This window comes from Ranitomeya variabilis, chromosome 1 (genome assembly GCF_051348905.1).
Source record: "Ranitomeya variabilis isolate aRanVar5 chromosome 1, aRanVar5.hap1, whole genome shotgun sequence".
NCBI classification, from domain to species: Eukaryota; Metazoa; Chordata; class Amphibia; order Anura; family Dendrobatidae; genus Ranitomeya; species Ranitomeya variabilis.
In genome coordinates, this window is record NC_135232.1 from 964,179,276 (window position 1) to 964,196,103 (window position 16,828).

Below are 16,828 nucleotides of genomic sequence, written 5' to 3' on the forward strand. Positions count from 1 at the left end.
ACCCTTTAAAGGGTTTAAATTTTGACCATTTTTCTTTATCAGAAAAAAATACAAAATTTATTGCTTGGAAATTCGGAGACATTTTGTCATAGGTTTATAGACTAAAAGAACAATCTACATTTTACAAAAAAATATACCTATAAAGAGAAAAATCAGACAAACTGAACATTTTGCAGTGGTCTCTTAATTTTTGCCAGAGCTGTATATGAATATCCATGTACAAGTACATCATGCCAGTAAAGAAGAATACTATTCAGATCTTTAGGCTGAGGAAATTCTCTTACACTTAACAGTGCAGCAAGTGGCTCATTGTAAGGGCTCACTCACACTAGCTTATAACAAGTGCTTTCCAATGATTTATAGGACAGCATTCGGCCCAGTATTATACTATGGGGCACTGCCGATCAGCGACTTTTGTCTTGTGCCGAATTGGCATGAGAAGAAAACAAATTGCAACATGATCCAAGTGCATCTGAGAATTGGATCATGCACACCCATTACAGCAGACACAAGGAATGAACGAGATTGAGAAATTAAGCTCTGTCTCCTTCGCCCCTGTGCTGCGATTCACTCATGTGAGAGAATCAGATCACAGTATCGTGACATTCTGCCCAAACTAACAGTCATTAGCATAACTGGCCCAATACTCATGCATGAGAGAATCGACAGCCATGTGACACCCTCAGTGTTTCGTCTTTTTGTTCTATAGCAGAGTATAAATCTTGGGTAAGATTTGCTACTCGAAAAACAAATATTTAAAAGCATCCAGCTTGGGAGATGGATTTAGGTGTATGGAGGTGTCTGTACACCCGGTCTACACGTGGAGACAATGACCACAATACCATCCATCACATATCAGAACCTCTTACCCTCTTCATGAAGTGTGTCCACCTCGGTTTCAAACCTTCTGATGTTAGAGAAGTCACTATTTTTCACTATTATAAGCAGTTGAAATGCATTCCTCCTCTCCTATGGCATTTTCCCATATACCCATTAGATAGTTGGTTAGTCCCATCAAAATCGGCAGACTTAGCCAACCTTAATGTTTATGTGGACCCTTTTACATTGATTTGTAGACCAACAGATACACTCTTGGTTGTCCCTGTTAATATACTTTTCAATATGTATTTCTTTAATTTATTTCAATTTTCTTACATTTGAGGTAATATAAGAAAACATTACTGTTTGAAACAGATATAAACTGCTTTTTCCATTAACTTATATATGCAAGGTATGTAAACCCTCTAAAAATGATAGTAGTTAAGGAAGAGTATGTTAAGGATATACAACAATGAGACATTCCAATGTCTAGATAGAATACTATTAAAGACCTGCCTTGCTCTTGACTCTTACATCTGTAGTCCAACTGAAATATAATCCTGACTGTCAATCTGAGTCAAACCAGCTAGTCAAAGCAGACTCAAGCAACAGAAACAAATGTCACTCAATAGCATTCAGAGGCAGCGAGTTCATGGAGAATTTCAAACAGTATCTATGTCTAAGTCTGATGTGCTTTTACAAAACACCTACTGCTTTGGCTACCGGATATACAATGATAATGAAAGGAGAAAACAAAAGTGAGCAAGCTTGAGGTTCTGGTGAGATCACCAATCTTTTTCCTTTGAAATATTCTTGATATTTTAGCAAAGGGGTATTAAATTAACTCAAAATTCCAAGTCCCAAATTATTGTGATGGAGGGGATGAAAGTTTCACCGATTCCCTTGTTGTTGGAGGTGTCTGGGTGCTGCTTGATTCCCAGATTTTTTGAGTTTTGCTGTCAGCCAAACATGGGTACGTGGATCATAAGCCAACCATGGAAACATGTCCAATTCTTTTTTACCTTTACATCTGCAATCTGGGGATGGTTAGGAAGCCCCATACACATGCAGGTTGGATGGAAATATATGTAATGTGGATTGTATCTGTTTAAAATAATAGATCAGAACTTAGACAACAAATGAGGAGAGTTGACTTTACATCTAAGACCTCTTTAGAGATCAATAACTTTAATGTGTGTCTATTGTGTGTCTGAGGGCACTATTCTTAAAACTGATCATGAACAATGGCCAAATACAACGATCAATACAAATAATACATTGTACATGGGGAAATATTGAGCATTTCTAATGCGAACACCAAGTTTCAAAAATGCAAATCAAATTTAGAGCTTTTATAATTACACAAAATTTCCTTACTCTAATAGTAATATAAGGGGATTAAACACTTTGGTGCCACAATAATACACTAAACCCAGCAACAGGAGATAACTAAGTGGCCACAGGAGTTTTACATGTCACCGTGTAAGCCAGGACAAGCCCTTTTCTTCGTTACGATCAGTTACATGTCAATTATAATCCTACTCATCAGTTTCTACGTTGTGTCTGACCGTTTATACAACTACGGAAGAAAAGTTGAGTAACATATTTCCTTAAGCATTTAACAAATGTTAACAATGCTATAAAGACTGATGTTGTTTATACTTGAAAGAAAGATTAACGGCAAACCAGTGTTCTGGAGTCATGTTGGGACTGAAATAACCTTTAAATTCTTATGTGAAACTATTTTGAGGAGTAAAAGAAAAAAAAAACTGTATATATTACATAAACTCCAGCATACTGTCTATAAAGATGGGCCCTTTAGAAGGGGATTTTTCCCTTTACAATAATTCCAGTAATTGCTAAATTGCTTCATTTTTCCTATGTATCCCTTCTGCACATATTACTTTATTAATTATATTATAATTTTGAGGCTCAAAATGTGGTTAGTCTAGCGAGTCAACCTGTATCATTGTAGGCTGTGACCTTCATTTTCTGGATGCTGTATTATATCTGTGAGACAGTTTGAAGTTCTAGGAGAAGTTCCAATTACATGACAACTGATTATCCAGATCCGTGATACATACATAAATTAAAAATGTGTCTAGATAACCTGTTTTTGGCATTTCTGATTGGTGGCCAATGCCCAAGTGGTGCTGGTGGCTGGCCTCATCTTTAAGATGATCTGCCAACTTTTCTATGTATAAGTAAAAAGGCTGGCATTTTGGATCTAACCTCGTAATTATAAGTGTGAGTACGTTTGTAGTCTCTACTGACTAGTGAAGGCTTAGAACCCCTCTGCATGATCTGAAGACCCACGTATGAGGCATTGTCTATACCAGCGTTTCCTAAACCCCATTCCTCTCAGCCCCCCAACACATCATGTTTTCAAAATTTATTTAGTACTGCAGAGGTGAGAGAACCTGTGGGAGTTTCTGATTCCTTGATAATTCCATCACCTGAACAATACTAAGGAAATCCAGAAAACATGACGTGGGGGGACTGGAATTTGGGAAACACTCATCTGTACTATTCAAACGACAGAAGCATTATTTCAATACGCACAGAATATGTACATTTATCAACAATAAAAAGAAAGTGTGATCTAAAAAGAAAAAAAAACCAAAAAAAGAAACAACAACAGTGTGCTAATGACTACTGCCAAGAAAACTTAGGTGACTGCAGTTAACCCTCCATTTAAATCCCATCCCCCTCATCCATGGTACACTATTAATGGTTCTGGAAAAAGAACAAGGGAAGACAGAGAAAAAAAATAATCAGTAAAACATGATACCCGTGTTTTTTTCAGCATTTTTTCACCATCTATTGAAGTTAATGGGTGAAAAACGCTGAAAAAAGCTGAAAGAAGTGACCAGTTCTATATCCAAAAAAAATGCAAAGCACAACATTCTGATGACAAAAAAAACAATGTGTGCACGAGATTGCTGAAATCTCATAGGCTTTGCTGGTAGTGTAAAACACAGGTGAAAATTAGCATAAAAAGAGGCAAAAATGCCCATTGTGATCTTTGCATTACCCTGTAACTATAATTTTACAGAATGCATGTGAACATGGTTTAAAAGTGGGGCAATATTCAAAGAATGAGACCAGTTTAGCTTTAGGACAGTTTCACCAACTCTTCTTTTGGAGCGGTGTCAAATCCTACCTTACCCACCACCCTACATCCCAACTGCCATCATAAGAAACAATTATTGGATGAGTCTTCAGTTTTTGTGCGTGGGAACCTGTCTTCTTTTCTCTTTTGAGATACCATGGGCAGTGGTGTACATTAATTGGCTTAATGTCTATGGTAAGCGTTACTTATGTAAAACAAGATGGTCCTTGCACACTACAGTACCCCATACACAATTGCTATTTGTTGGCCGAACTAATGATCAGCTAATCGATAGGCCAACAGCTATCGCTCCCGGCTCCACCATACACACTAGCACTCAGCTCAGTGGAACACGCCAGTGTTTTCAATGAGAGAGCCATTGTCAGACTTTCCAAAATCAAACATGCCGGATCCTTCTCTTCACTCACACAATTTGTCAGTAGCAAACAGAATGACATTCTACAAATCAGGCTGTCAGCCAATCCTGCAGATATTGACAGGTTCAGTTTATGTTAGTCTAATGCTTATGGAAGCCTTAAAGCAAACCTTATGGGTATGTGCACATGTTGCGGATTTTGCTGCGGATCCGCAGTGGTTTTGACGCTGCGGATTCGCAGCTGCGTTCCATGAGTTTACAGTACCATGTAAACCTATGGAAAAGAAAATCCGCAGTGCACATGCTGCTGAAAAAAACATGCGGAAACGCTGCGTTGTTTATTCCGCAGCATGTCAATTCTTTGTGCAGATTCCGCAGCGGTTTACACCTGCTCCATAATAGGAATCCGAAGGTGTAAAACCACAGGTGGAATCTTAACAAAAAACGCACAAAATCCGCACGTAAAATGCAGTGCTTTTTACCTGCGGATTTCTCAAAACAGGTGAGGAAAAATCCGCAGAGGTTCCATCTACGAGTGCACACACCCTTAAGGCTACGTTTGTACGATGAGCTTTTGATGTTGCAGATTTTTTGCACCATTTTTGCCACTATTAGGTTAGTTTAGTTGCATTTTTTTCATTGCATTTTTGACTTTTTTTTTTATCTCTTGTTTTGGTTTGTCATGTTTTAAAAATATCTGCTTTGTTTTGATACTTCCTGGTATTTCACTTTCGCAAACTTATCCATTGTAGGGAATTCATTTAAGACAAATGTGCATTTTTTGCCTGAAAATATTTCACAGCCAATGCAAGTCTATGGGAAAAATCTGCACATAAAACTCAGGGTTCTCATAAGAGAAATTGACATGTAGGTTATTTGAAACATGCTCCGCAGTTCAGTTTACGCTGAGTAAAAAAAAAAAAAAAAGGCACAGTGGGGCATGAAATTTCTCCAAATCCCATCCACTTTGCTGGATATGTAAGACAGTACGTTTTTGAAGCAGTGAAGATATGCAGCATCTAAAAGTCATCGAGGGCACACACCAAATTGTTCATGTTGAACAGGATACACCATTCAATAGTAACTGCAGAGCAAAATAAAATTATCTGTTTTAATTTTGCCTCTCTGTTGCAGATATTTGCAATCAAATATTTGGCACCTACTAAGTTAACTTTAGTTAACTCAAGTGAGTGTTATTAGCAACTGTTCACTAGAGTGTGTACTTCCGTCTCCTGTATGATGCTGACCAATCAAAAGCAGGCAGCAACATACAAGTGCTGAAAGACCTATGATGATGCAATCAGGGTCACATGATCAAAGTCCAGAGGAACAAACAAACAAAAAAGTTTTAGTCCACTCAGTAGCCATCATGTGTCCAGTTAAACATGAAAAATTGAAGTGTCCTCCTTAAGACTGCACGATAGGTAGTTTATATATCAAGGATTGTAAAAAAAATATATAGTTTTTAGAATGTTGTATGGCAGATGAAATAACTTTAATAAGTCAGTTGATAAATCACTTCGGGTTTGCTTAGTGTTATCTTTTGGTTTTAAAAATCTATTTTAAATTTCCATTTACAAAATAATAACTGTAAAGCTAGTGTTTCCCGTATACAAACAAAAGGAAAGAAAATGAAAAGGCAGGAACAATAAAACTCTCAGGTCCACACAATCTGATCTCAGGCATTAGACATTGCATGCACTTTTTAAAAAGCAAATTTCAACAGTTGCGTAAAAGTTATATTTATGGACACAAATATAAAACAACATACCTCTCTCAGAATAGGATCTGCTATAGAGCTTAGGTTGACAGTGCCTTCATAAGTCAAATAGTAGAATATGTTGAGAGCTCGAACAGCTTCAGGACCCTGCTGCTTGTAGCCAAATATAAGATCAATCCACTGGTGGAGCTGGCAAGAAACAAATTCACTTTCCAAGGCCTGCAAGAAAGGAAGAAGGACATTGTGAACAATGTATTGAAATTAAAAAAAAAAAAAAAAAAAACTGATTAAAAAAAACTGATTATATACAGTATAGATCTCCATATGTGTATATATTCGCTGAAGAAACTGAAGGTACGGGGTGCATGCAACTTATAAATAAATAACTGGCTACATAACATCATAAAGATTTTATAAGTTCAGGAGGCAGTGTACTAGCAGTGAAGACATGAAAGACTTTACACTAGTCCATTTAGAAACTAGAAAATGTTTTAAATCTTTAATATAGGCCTTTGGTAGGTTGTTATGTATATAGGAGTATTCCGTCATTTAAAATTAAGTAATTTGTATTTGGGAGGACTTAAATTTTTGCTTTTCAGCAGTACGTCTCTACGCTTGTTATTAAACAGAGCCCTTTTATGTTTTGGTATTTCTGTTTTTCACTCCCCTTCTTCCCAAAGCCATAGTCAATATGATCATGTGGCGGCTTGTTTTTTTGCGGGCCGAGTTGCACTTTTGAACGACACCATTGGTTTTACCATATTGTGTACTCAAAAACGCGAAAAAAATTCCAAGTGCAGTGAAATTGCAAAAAAGTACAATTCCACAACTGTTTTCTGAATTTTTTTTACCATGTTCACGAAATGCTATAACAGACCTGCCACTATGATTCTCCAGGTCATTACAAGTTCATAGACACCAAACATGTCTAGGCTCTTTTTTATTTACGGTAAGTGGTAAAAAAAAAATCCAACATTTGTTATAAAAAAAAAATAAAAAAAAAAATTGTGTAATTTTCCGAGATCCGTAGCGTCTCCATTTTTCAGGATCTGGGGCCAGGTGAGGGCTTATTTTTTGAGTGCCGAGATGTTGTTTTTAATTATACCATTTTGGTGTTTTAAGAGCTTTTGATCGCCCGTTAATGCATTTTAATGCAATGTTGCAGCGACCAAAAAACCATAATTGTGGGGTGTTGGCTTTTTTTTTTTCCACTACCCTGTTTACCGATCAGATTAATTTTTTTTATAGCTTGATACATCGGGCGATTCTGAACGCGGCAATACCAAATATGTGTATGTTTGATTTTTTAAAATTGTTTTATTTTGAATGGGGCGAAAGGGGGGCGCATTTGAACTTTTATTTTTAATTTTTTTACTTTTGGCATGCTTCATTAGTCTCCATGGGAGACTAGAAGCTGCCATAACCCAATCGGCTCTGCTAGAGGCGATTATCAGATCGCCTGTATGTAGCAGAATTGTTGACTTAGTATGAGCGCCGTCCACTGGGGGGTGCTCATAGCAATCCGGCAGTGACAAACAGAGGTCTGCTGGTTATGATGGCCCAATGGGCGGGATTTCCGCCACGCTTGCCGGAAGCGTGCGTTTAATGTCACTGTCAGAGATTGACAGCAGCATTTAACTAGTTAACAGCTGCGGATGGATCGCGATTCCACCCACGGCTGGTGGAAAAGATGTGGGCTCAGCGCCGGAGCCCACATCAAAGGGCAAGACACGTGCAGTACATGTACAGCGAATGTTGTGAAGGGGTTAAGCTATGTCTAGTGAATGTTTTTGTAGTCACTGGAATATGTAAAAATCATTCCAGTTACTACCACACAACGACATATATCTGAATAGAAAAATAGAGCTTAGTCATTAAGGGCAGAAGTGTCTCGGTCCTTAACCCCTTAAGGACAGTGGGATTTTCCGCTTTTGTCTTTTCCTCTCCTTCCCGGAGCCATGATTTTTATTTTTCCATCAATATGGCCATGGAAGGTCTTTTTGTTTTGCGGGACGAGTTGTAGTTTTGAACGTCATCATTGATTTTATCATATAATGTACTGGAAAAATGGGAACAAAATGCAAGTGAAATTGTAAAAAAAGTGCAACTCCATAATTGTTTTTTGGGCTTGTTTTTTATACCATGCTCATTAAACGTTAAAGCTGACCTGCTATTTTTCTCCAGGTCATTACGAGTTCATAGACACTAAACATGCATAAATTCTTTTTCATTTAAGTGGTGAAAGAAAATCCAAAGTGTGTATACAAAAATAAAATAAATAGTGCCATTTTCGGAGACTCGAATGGTCTCCATTTTTCACAATCTGGGGCTGGGTGAGGGCTTATTGTTTTGCACACCAAGCTGACATTTTGTATTGATACCATTTTGAGGTAGATACATGGGCCAGCAAACATAGGAGGTCTGCAATTACAAGCATGGGGGTTTTCTCCAATCGCCAGTTGTCATGCCAAACCATCGTCGGCCTGCGATCATGTGACAGGGGCCCCGATGGCCAGGGTTTGTGACATGCTTCTTCTAGGTGTGAGTTAATTGCCACTGTCATTTAAACATGTTAACAGCAGCGGGTGGATCACGATTCCATCCACGGATGTCCGGGATACATAACAGCCGATCAAACAGCTGTCACGTGCAGGAAAAGATGCATGCTCAGCACCGGAGCCCGCATCAAATGCCGAGACACGACCTATGACGTACCTATAAGTTATAAATCACCACAGAGGTTAAGCAAGTGTTCCAATTATTTTTTTTTTTCTTTTACAAATTATGGTATTCATTTTATATATTGTTAACAGAATCATCATTATTGTGCTTTATTTACCTCCATGTTTACACACTGTTAAAAAAAAAAAAAAAAAAAAATGAAATCTGTTTTAGAACTAATAAAATGTTTAGATATTTTCGGAAAGAATAAGCAACAATTACCGTATCTCTTCTGTCAAATCATTTTCCAATGTACAAAGCTTGAATAAGCAGCTTGACAATGCTACAGATAATAGGATTACCGGTATGGAACAATCAATACCACGTATAGATACCCACTCAACTAAAATGATGGACTCCTTTCATTAGCAATGACTTGAAGACACAGTCCTGGAGCTGCCACATAAAAACAGCAATTGTCTTAATTTGTGGGAGGCACTCAACACAAAAGCCCTAAATATGTTCAAATTACAGCAGCCGGCTTGATTGTCACTGCAGTCAGATGTCACATTAATGTATGACAAACATTAAACCATACACTTAAATGGCAATTTATATCATTTAAATGTTTACTGCCAGGACTCTCATTACTCATTTAAATGTGACTTTCTGACAGACAATTTTGGCTAATTTTCTAAGATACACTTAATTAGAACTTTCAATCAAACACTTTCAGATTCTAACCTACTAAAAGGTTTCTGATGCTTGAGAAATAAAAACAAAAATCAGTATTATATCACTATTTCTAAATAACAGTCTTGTAGGCGATTAATTCAGAAACCATGAGTTCTATGGAAATTACATTAACTTCAGTTACAGCCTACCATTAACCATATATTGCTGGCGAATGATAAATTATTTGGCTGAAGAACGCTACCTCCAGCAACAATACGTGAAAATACATTGTATACACTGGCATATTTAATTAACATGAGCATTATGTAATTTACAACCAGTAATAACCCAGCTATACAAGGCCTACCTGTGATAGCTGTACCCATAAACTTCTATGTTTAATCCTATTAAAAATTAATACAAGCATAATTACTTAATATGAGACAGCCACTAGAGATCTCATAAGTGCGCTGCAGGCTATAAAATCATGCACACAGCAAAAATAAAGGCAATGCAAATTCTCCACACGTTCCTGGGACTGATTTTTATAGTATTGTTCTTAATACAATTCTCATTTTAAATAAAACTTCCCTCAAGGCCACAATCACTCCGATGTCCATGATTCATGCAGTTGGTTTTCACCAACAGAATATACACCTATCTGTTACAAAATTCTATGAAGTAGGGGCATATTACATATGACTTATAACTTTTAAGGGTATTATTTTGTAACTATTAACCTAGATTAAAATCTAGTTCCCAAGACGAAACAAAAAATGAAAACGAAATTACACAAGTGAAGTGTAAACTATCTGGGAACAATACACATGGTAATTACAAATATACAAGAGGATACTTTCCCTATGCTGGACTTCCTACCAGCGAAGGTTGGCACCCTAGGGGACTCGAATAGGCGCCCCCGCTCCACACCACAGCGGCTCACCCTCACTGCCTCTAATTTGCCTTAAGAATGGGGAATACTGTAAGTATTTGTCGGTTTGATGATCATATAATAAAAAAATGTTGTGGTACGGAATAATTCAGCTAGTTAGACAACCTTGGTAGACAGCTCCAAATGTATATGGGCACTTTAATAGACAGTTTAATAAATATAGGCACAATTAAGAAGAATATTAGCTCTATCTGTCACCAGGAGTCCCTCAACTATCGCGGTTCATTAGACTAGTTAGTGCCATCAACAAGCATAGGGGACAGTATGTAGGAAATTTGAGCCAACCATAAGGATCAGATATACCATAATAAACTCAATGTCTTTTTTCGGCCTTGCTAACTATGTCACTGCTAACAGTAAAAAAAAAATAGGGGCGGACCCCTAATGTCACAAGTTAGTTTTCGTACAAATATATATATATATATATATATATATATATATATATATATATATATATATATATATAATCATAACAGATTTACTGATCGTTCATGCACAAGGATGATGAAAATAACCTTGATTTAGTGCGATCACTTATCTCAAGCAATGATGGAGCTATAGCTCCTGCCTCTGCGTGTTTCCCCTCATTTCACAGGTTCCTCGGGAAGCTTGCAGATGATCCCAGTTGAAATCCCTGATGTGCGTCCAGATTTCAGTTATGCCATGTTCCTATTCCTGCTCTGCTTACCCGCTTTAAATACCGTAGTACTTCCAGTTCGCTCATATCCAACCTGATTTGTTTTTAGGGGAGAGAGTCAAGTCTACCTATCTCCTGATACATTACTGTACATGCCCATGATGCAAACTACCTGGCTGGATGTATGCTCCATTTTCATGTTGCCTGTTGTCTCCACTGCGCATGTATGCGACGTCAGGATCAGGTGTTCACTGCCCGCCACTTCTCATATCGGTGCCCTGTTGAACTTACATCGTGCATGCGTGCATTATCATCACGTGATAGCTTGTCACGCAGGTCCTTTTGCTTCACTCAGTTTATATGTGTCCACGCCGAGGATAAATTATGCTGTGCACGAGCGTGACGTCATCGTCCCATGAGAACTCGTGACAAGTCCTTTTGGTATACCGGCACTCAGTGGGGCTTCCACTGCGCATGAGTACGGTGTCGTCATGTGATCCTCTATATACACTATAACTAAATAACTTCATAGTTGCATCCACCCACTATCCATGGACCCCACCCCAGAATATCTATGATCACTTTAAACACATCCTTAGCTGCCATGTGAGATGCACATTTAGCAGGGGGTATACGGCACATGCGTAGTGCACTGTATCTTACAAAATATATTTGGGACAGTGAAGGCTATTTTCTAAGGGGTACTGCACAAAGGAAGGGAACATATGTCCTAAGGACAGTAGCCCATAAAACACGTATTTTCTTCAGCTAATCATGATAGAAATAAACATCTTAAAACAGCATAAGAAAGCTGAATATTAACCACTACTTACCCTACAAATAACTACAACAGGACATCCACACAATTAAAGGGATCGTTCTCAAGTTTACAAATTTTCCAGTATCCATAAAACAGAGGATAACTTACCAATCGCTGAGGGTCAGATCAAAGCGGGCTTCACCCATCCTGAGAACTGGAATTGAGTGGAGGTCGATCACACGTACCACCGCTTCATGTCATTAAGGGGAGCATCACAGATAACCAGGCACTCCTATTCGAATGCATGGAGAGGCAGTGCGCATGATCAACCTACTACACTCCTTTAGCCTGGTTCTTGGGATTTGATTGGGCCACAGCAGTCGGGTCCCCAGTGATAAGAGATTTAGCCACTATTCTTTGGACAGAAGATAACTTTCAAATCCTGAGTGGCGTGGAGAGAATCCTGATAAACTTGAGTGGGGGCTGGATAATCTGGCCAAGGGCCGTACTGTACCAATGCATCACGGTGTTGTGAGAGAATTGTATTATACATCTTTTTTTGCTTGAATACATGATGTTCACTACCAAAATGTTAAAGCAAATATATCTCCTCATTTTGGCCCTATAAACTATGGCCACCGCCATCAGGGGTTATCTACAGCATTCTGTAATGTAGTAGATAAGTCCCCGATGTAACCTGAAAGATAAGAAAAACAAGTTAGATTATACTCACCCAGCTGCGGTCCGGTCCGATGGGCATCACAGGTCCAGTCCGGCGCCTCCCATCTTCATACGATGTCGTCCTCTTCTTTGCTTCCTGTCGCAGCACCTGCGCAGGCGGACTTTATCTGCCCTGTTGTGGGCAGAGCAAAGTACTGCAGTGCGCAGGCGCCGGGAAAGGTCAGAGAGGCCCAGCTCCTGCGCACTGCAGTACTTTACGCTGCCCTCAACAGGGCAAATCAGTAAGCCTACACCGGAGCCGCAACAGAAGCAAGGAGGATGATAACATAGTTATGAAGATGGGAGGCGCAAGACCCCGACCTGCAACGCCCATCGGACCCGGACCAAACCGGACCACCCCTGGGTGAGTAAAATCTAACTTGTATTTCTTATCTTTCAGGTTACATCAGGGGCTTATCTACAGCATTACAGAATTTTGTAGATAAGCCCCTGATGGCGGTGGCTGCAGTTTATAGGGCCCAAATGAGGTGACAGATTCCCTTTAACTATCTTGTAAGAAAAAAAAATAAATAGAACCCTTAACCAAAAGACTTATGTGGTGTAGTTTCTACTTTTTAGTTACCGTATGTATTTTTCACACTAAAATATATGTTGATTTTGTGTATTCTTAGAAAATAGGGGATTTTACAGAGACTGCACTTTAGAGCCCACATAAATTATATATGAAGGAACAGTAATTGCCTTAAGCACGGTTATGTACGTTTATTTACCTGCGGCTCTGTCCCAATGACAGCCCTACTGACTGTGCAAACTCTTACAGGTTATTAGAATTCAGGTAGAAGGAAGAAAGGCATCCAGTAACCACAATGGAAAGGGCTATAAAACATTATTAGTAACTATCAAAATATCAAAAAGAAAAAAATAAACACACTAGGCCTACCCCATTTCAAACACTAAAGGTCTTAACATATATATATATATATATATATATATATATATATATATATATATATATATATATATACACATACATATATATATATACATATATATATATATATATATATATATACACATATATATATATACATATATATATATATATATATATATATATATAATAGTCTAAGGGGCACTTCCATCTGTTTGTCTGTCTTTCAGTCTGTCACAGAAATCCCGCGTCGCTGATTGGTCGCGGCCTCCCAGCCGCGACCAATCAGCGACAGGCACAGTCCGGCTGCAAATTCGCCCCTTCCTACTCTCTGTCAGCGCCCCCTCCATACTCCCCTCCAATCAGCGCTCACACAGGGTTAATGGCTGCCTTATGCCGCGGTGTAACGCAGTCCGTTAACGCTGCTATTAACCCTGTGTGACCAACTTTTTACTATTGATGCTGCCTATGCAGCATCAATAGTAAAAAGATCTAATGTTAAAAATAATAAAATAAAAAATCATTATATTCTCACCTTCCGTCGCCTTTCCCGCTGCTCCTCGCGACACTCCGGTCCATGCATTGCGGTCTCGCGAGATGATGACATAGCGGTCTAGCGAGACCGCTACGTCATCATCTCGCGAGACCGCAATGCATTCTTGGGACCGGAGCGTCGCGAGGAGCATCGGTAAACGCCTGGGCTGGATCCGGGGGCCGACAGAAGGTGAGTATATAACTATTTTTTATTTTAATTCTTTTTTTTTTTTTTAACAGGGATATGGTGCCCACATTGCTAAATACTATGTGGGCTGTGTTAGATACTGCATGGGCTGTGTTATATACTACGTCTCTGTGCTATATACTACGTGGCTGTGGTATACGTATATTACGTGGCTGGGCAATATAATACGTGGGCTGTGTTATATACTGCATGGGCTGTGTTATATACTACGTCTCTGTGCTATATATTACGTGGCTGTGGTATATATTACGTGGCTGGGCAATACACTACATCGCTGTGCTCTATACTACGTGGCCTGTGTTATATACTGCATGGGCTGTTATATACTACGTCTCTGTGCTATATACTGCGTGGGCTGTGCAATATATTACGTGGCTGGGCAATATACTACGTGGGCTGTGTTATATACTGCATGTGCTGTGTTATATACTACGTCTCTGTGCTATATACTACGTGGCTGTGGTATATATTACGTGGCTGGGCAATATACTACATCGCTGTGCTCTAAACTACGTGGCCTGTGTTATATACTGCATGGGCTGTGTTATATACTACATCTCTGTGCTATATACTACATGGCTGTGCAATATATTACGTGGCTGGGCAATATACTACGTGTCTGTGATATATACTACGTGGGCTGTTATATACTACGTGGGCTGTATGCTACTTGGCTGAGCTATATTTCTCTGCTGTATCTGTGCATCATGAATCGTGGTATGTGTTAAAGAGGGGGGCCCACTGAGACTCTTTCGCCCGGTGCCCTCAAAAACCTGGAGCAGGCCCTGCCTTCACTGATTGTTTGCGGCCGGGCATTACCAATCAGCGACAGGCGCAGTACGGCCGCGCATTGGCGCGGAATTTGAACTACGCTTCGCTAATTGGTCGCAACCGGCCGTCCGAATCCGGTGTACAAATTGCAATATTCTGAAAACTTCATGAATAAACTACATACATATTCTAGAATACCGGATGCGTTAGATTTGGGCCACCATCTAGTATATATTATGGTTAAGAGCTTTGGTGCTTGAAACGCGTAGGCCTAGTGGGTTTATTTTTATAATTTCCTTTTTGATATTTTAAGTGTTACTAATAAATACTGTTTTATAGCCCATTCTATTGCAGTTGTTGGATGTCTTTCTGCCTTCTACCTGATCATTTTCACCTGGAAGACGGCCTGGGCACCAAAACCTTTTTAGACTGAACGCTATCTGGATAGGGTGAGCTGATGTTATATTTTTGTCTGCTCTATTAGAATTCAGTCTGCAGCTTATGATTTTAATTCTGAAATTCCCTTAGTTATTACTGCATGTCATCTCTGCTTAAAGGGAGTGGTATTAATGAGATTACAGAAAGGAGTTGCTATCTAGGCAATTTGTTCAGATGTATTTAAAATGGCAGTTAGTTCGGGCTAGTTACCTAGATGTAGATATCCATACACATACATAACATGAACACACAGACATACATACCAAAACACACATAATATATGAAAACATAGACATATAGACATACATATGTACATGCAGACATACACAAATATAACATATGTACACCGACATACACATACATATGTACACACAGACACATACATAACATATGAACACAGACATACATAAACACGTAGAAAAACATACATAACATGAACACACAGACATATACACATACATAACTTATGTACACACAGATATACACATACATATGAACACACAGACTACACACAAACATGTGTACACACACACACATACACACTCTGTGTGCCTCAATCCACAGCACACCCTTACAGATAGATCTCTAAATTAACCATAAGAGAGCATGCACAGAAGGGATGCAATCTTCTGTTATCCCCGCTCTGTTAAGCTAATAAGCTACATTTTTAATGTGAAATGGGATGTAACAGTAAATTACACCCAAGAGCAATGCCCGCACTCTGACAGAAGGTCTGATTAGAAAACAGCTTACAAAAAGAGAAACACATCACAATGAATAACTCACTATGATTCCGATGCCTTTCATTCAAAGGGTTTATTTAAGAGCTGGGAATGACAAGCAGCAGTTAAAGTTTGCAGGCAAGTGGCTGTATGCTATATCCTATGATGCACACCACAGCACTAATGAGGATCTTCTTGCTCGGAGCAAGCCGTTCGCATTCAAGCACAAACCTTCATCAGCCGTGCTTAACCATTACATGCAGACCAGAGACAAAAGGCAGAGCTTATACAGAAAAATACAAACTATAACATGCTTTACATTATGGGTGGAAAGGAACCGCCAAGTGTAAAATGATGACCTTCAGATGTCCTCCAGGGATGTGAAAATGAACACCTTCCTTAATTTCACCCTTTGCCTTCACAAAGGAATTGCCTCATTAAGGCTCATTAAATATGTGTACGACAAAGGGGCTCTAACACTCCCCCCTTAACAAGTCGGAAACCTAACAAAACCAATCAATTGTTAGTGCTCCCAAAGCTGGCTCTGCACATCAATTATGCCCAATGTGAGCTCGGAGGAAAATTTGTAAAAAACAAAATCCACTAAAATGTCGAACAGAAATACAATATTATGCAATGCAGCAGATTTATGAGAAAATAAATCAGAGGCTGAAGTCCAATTGTTAAGAATCAAATCGGACTATGAATAGGTTGTTGTGTGAAGCAGCCCACAGACTGTCATTACCGTCCCTGGAGGCTCGTACCAGCGCTGACAAACTGCCTCACGCTGATATCTGCTTCTTTAATGAGACCTACTAAGCATAGGGACAG

General features: G+C 39.0%; 1 protein-coding gene across 1 annotated transcript in view; it reads right to left on the minus strand.

Moving 5' to 3' along the window:
- Positions 1–16,828, minus strand: part of LRBA (LPS responsive beige-like anchor protein) — a 749,089-nt gene that overhangs the window by 94,164 nt on the left and 638,097 nt on the right. Inside the window, exon 47 of the mRNA XM_077279308.1 lies at positions 6,079–6,246. Coding sequence (XP_077135423.1) covers positions 6,079–6,246 — 168 coding nt within the window. The remainder of the gene's footprint in view (positions 1–6,078; positions 6,247–16,828) is intronic.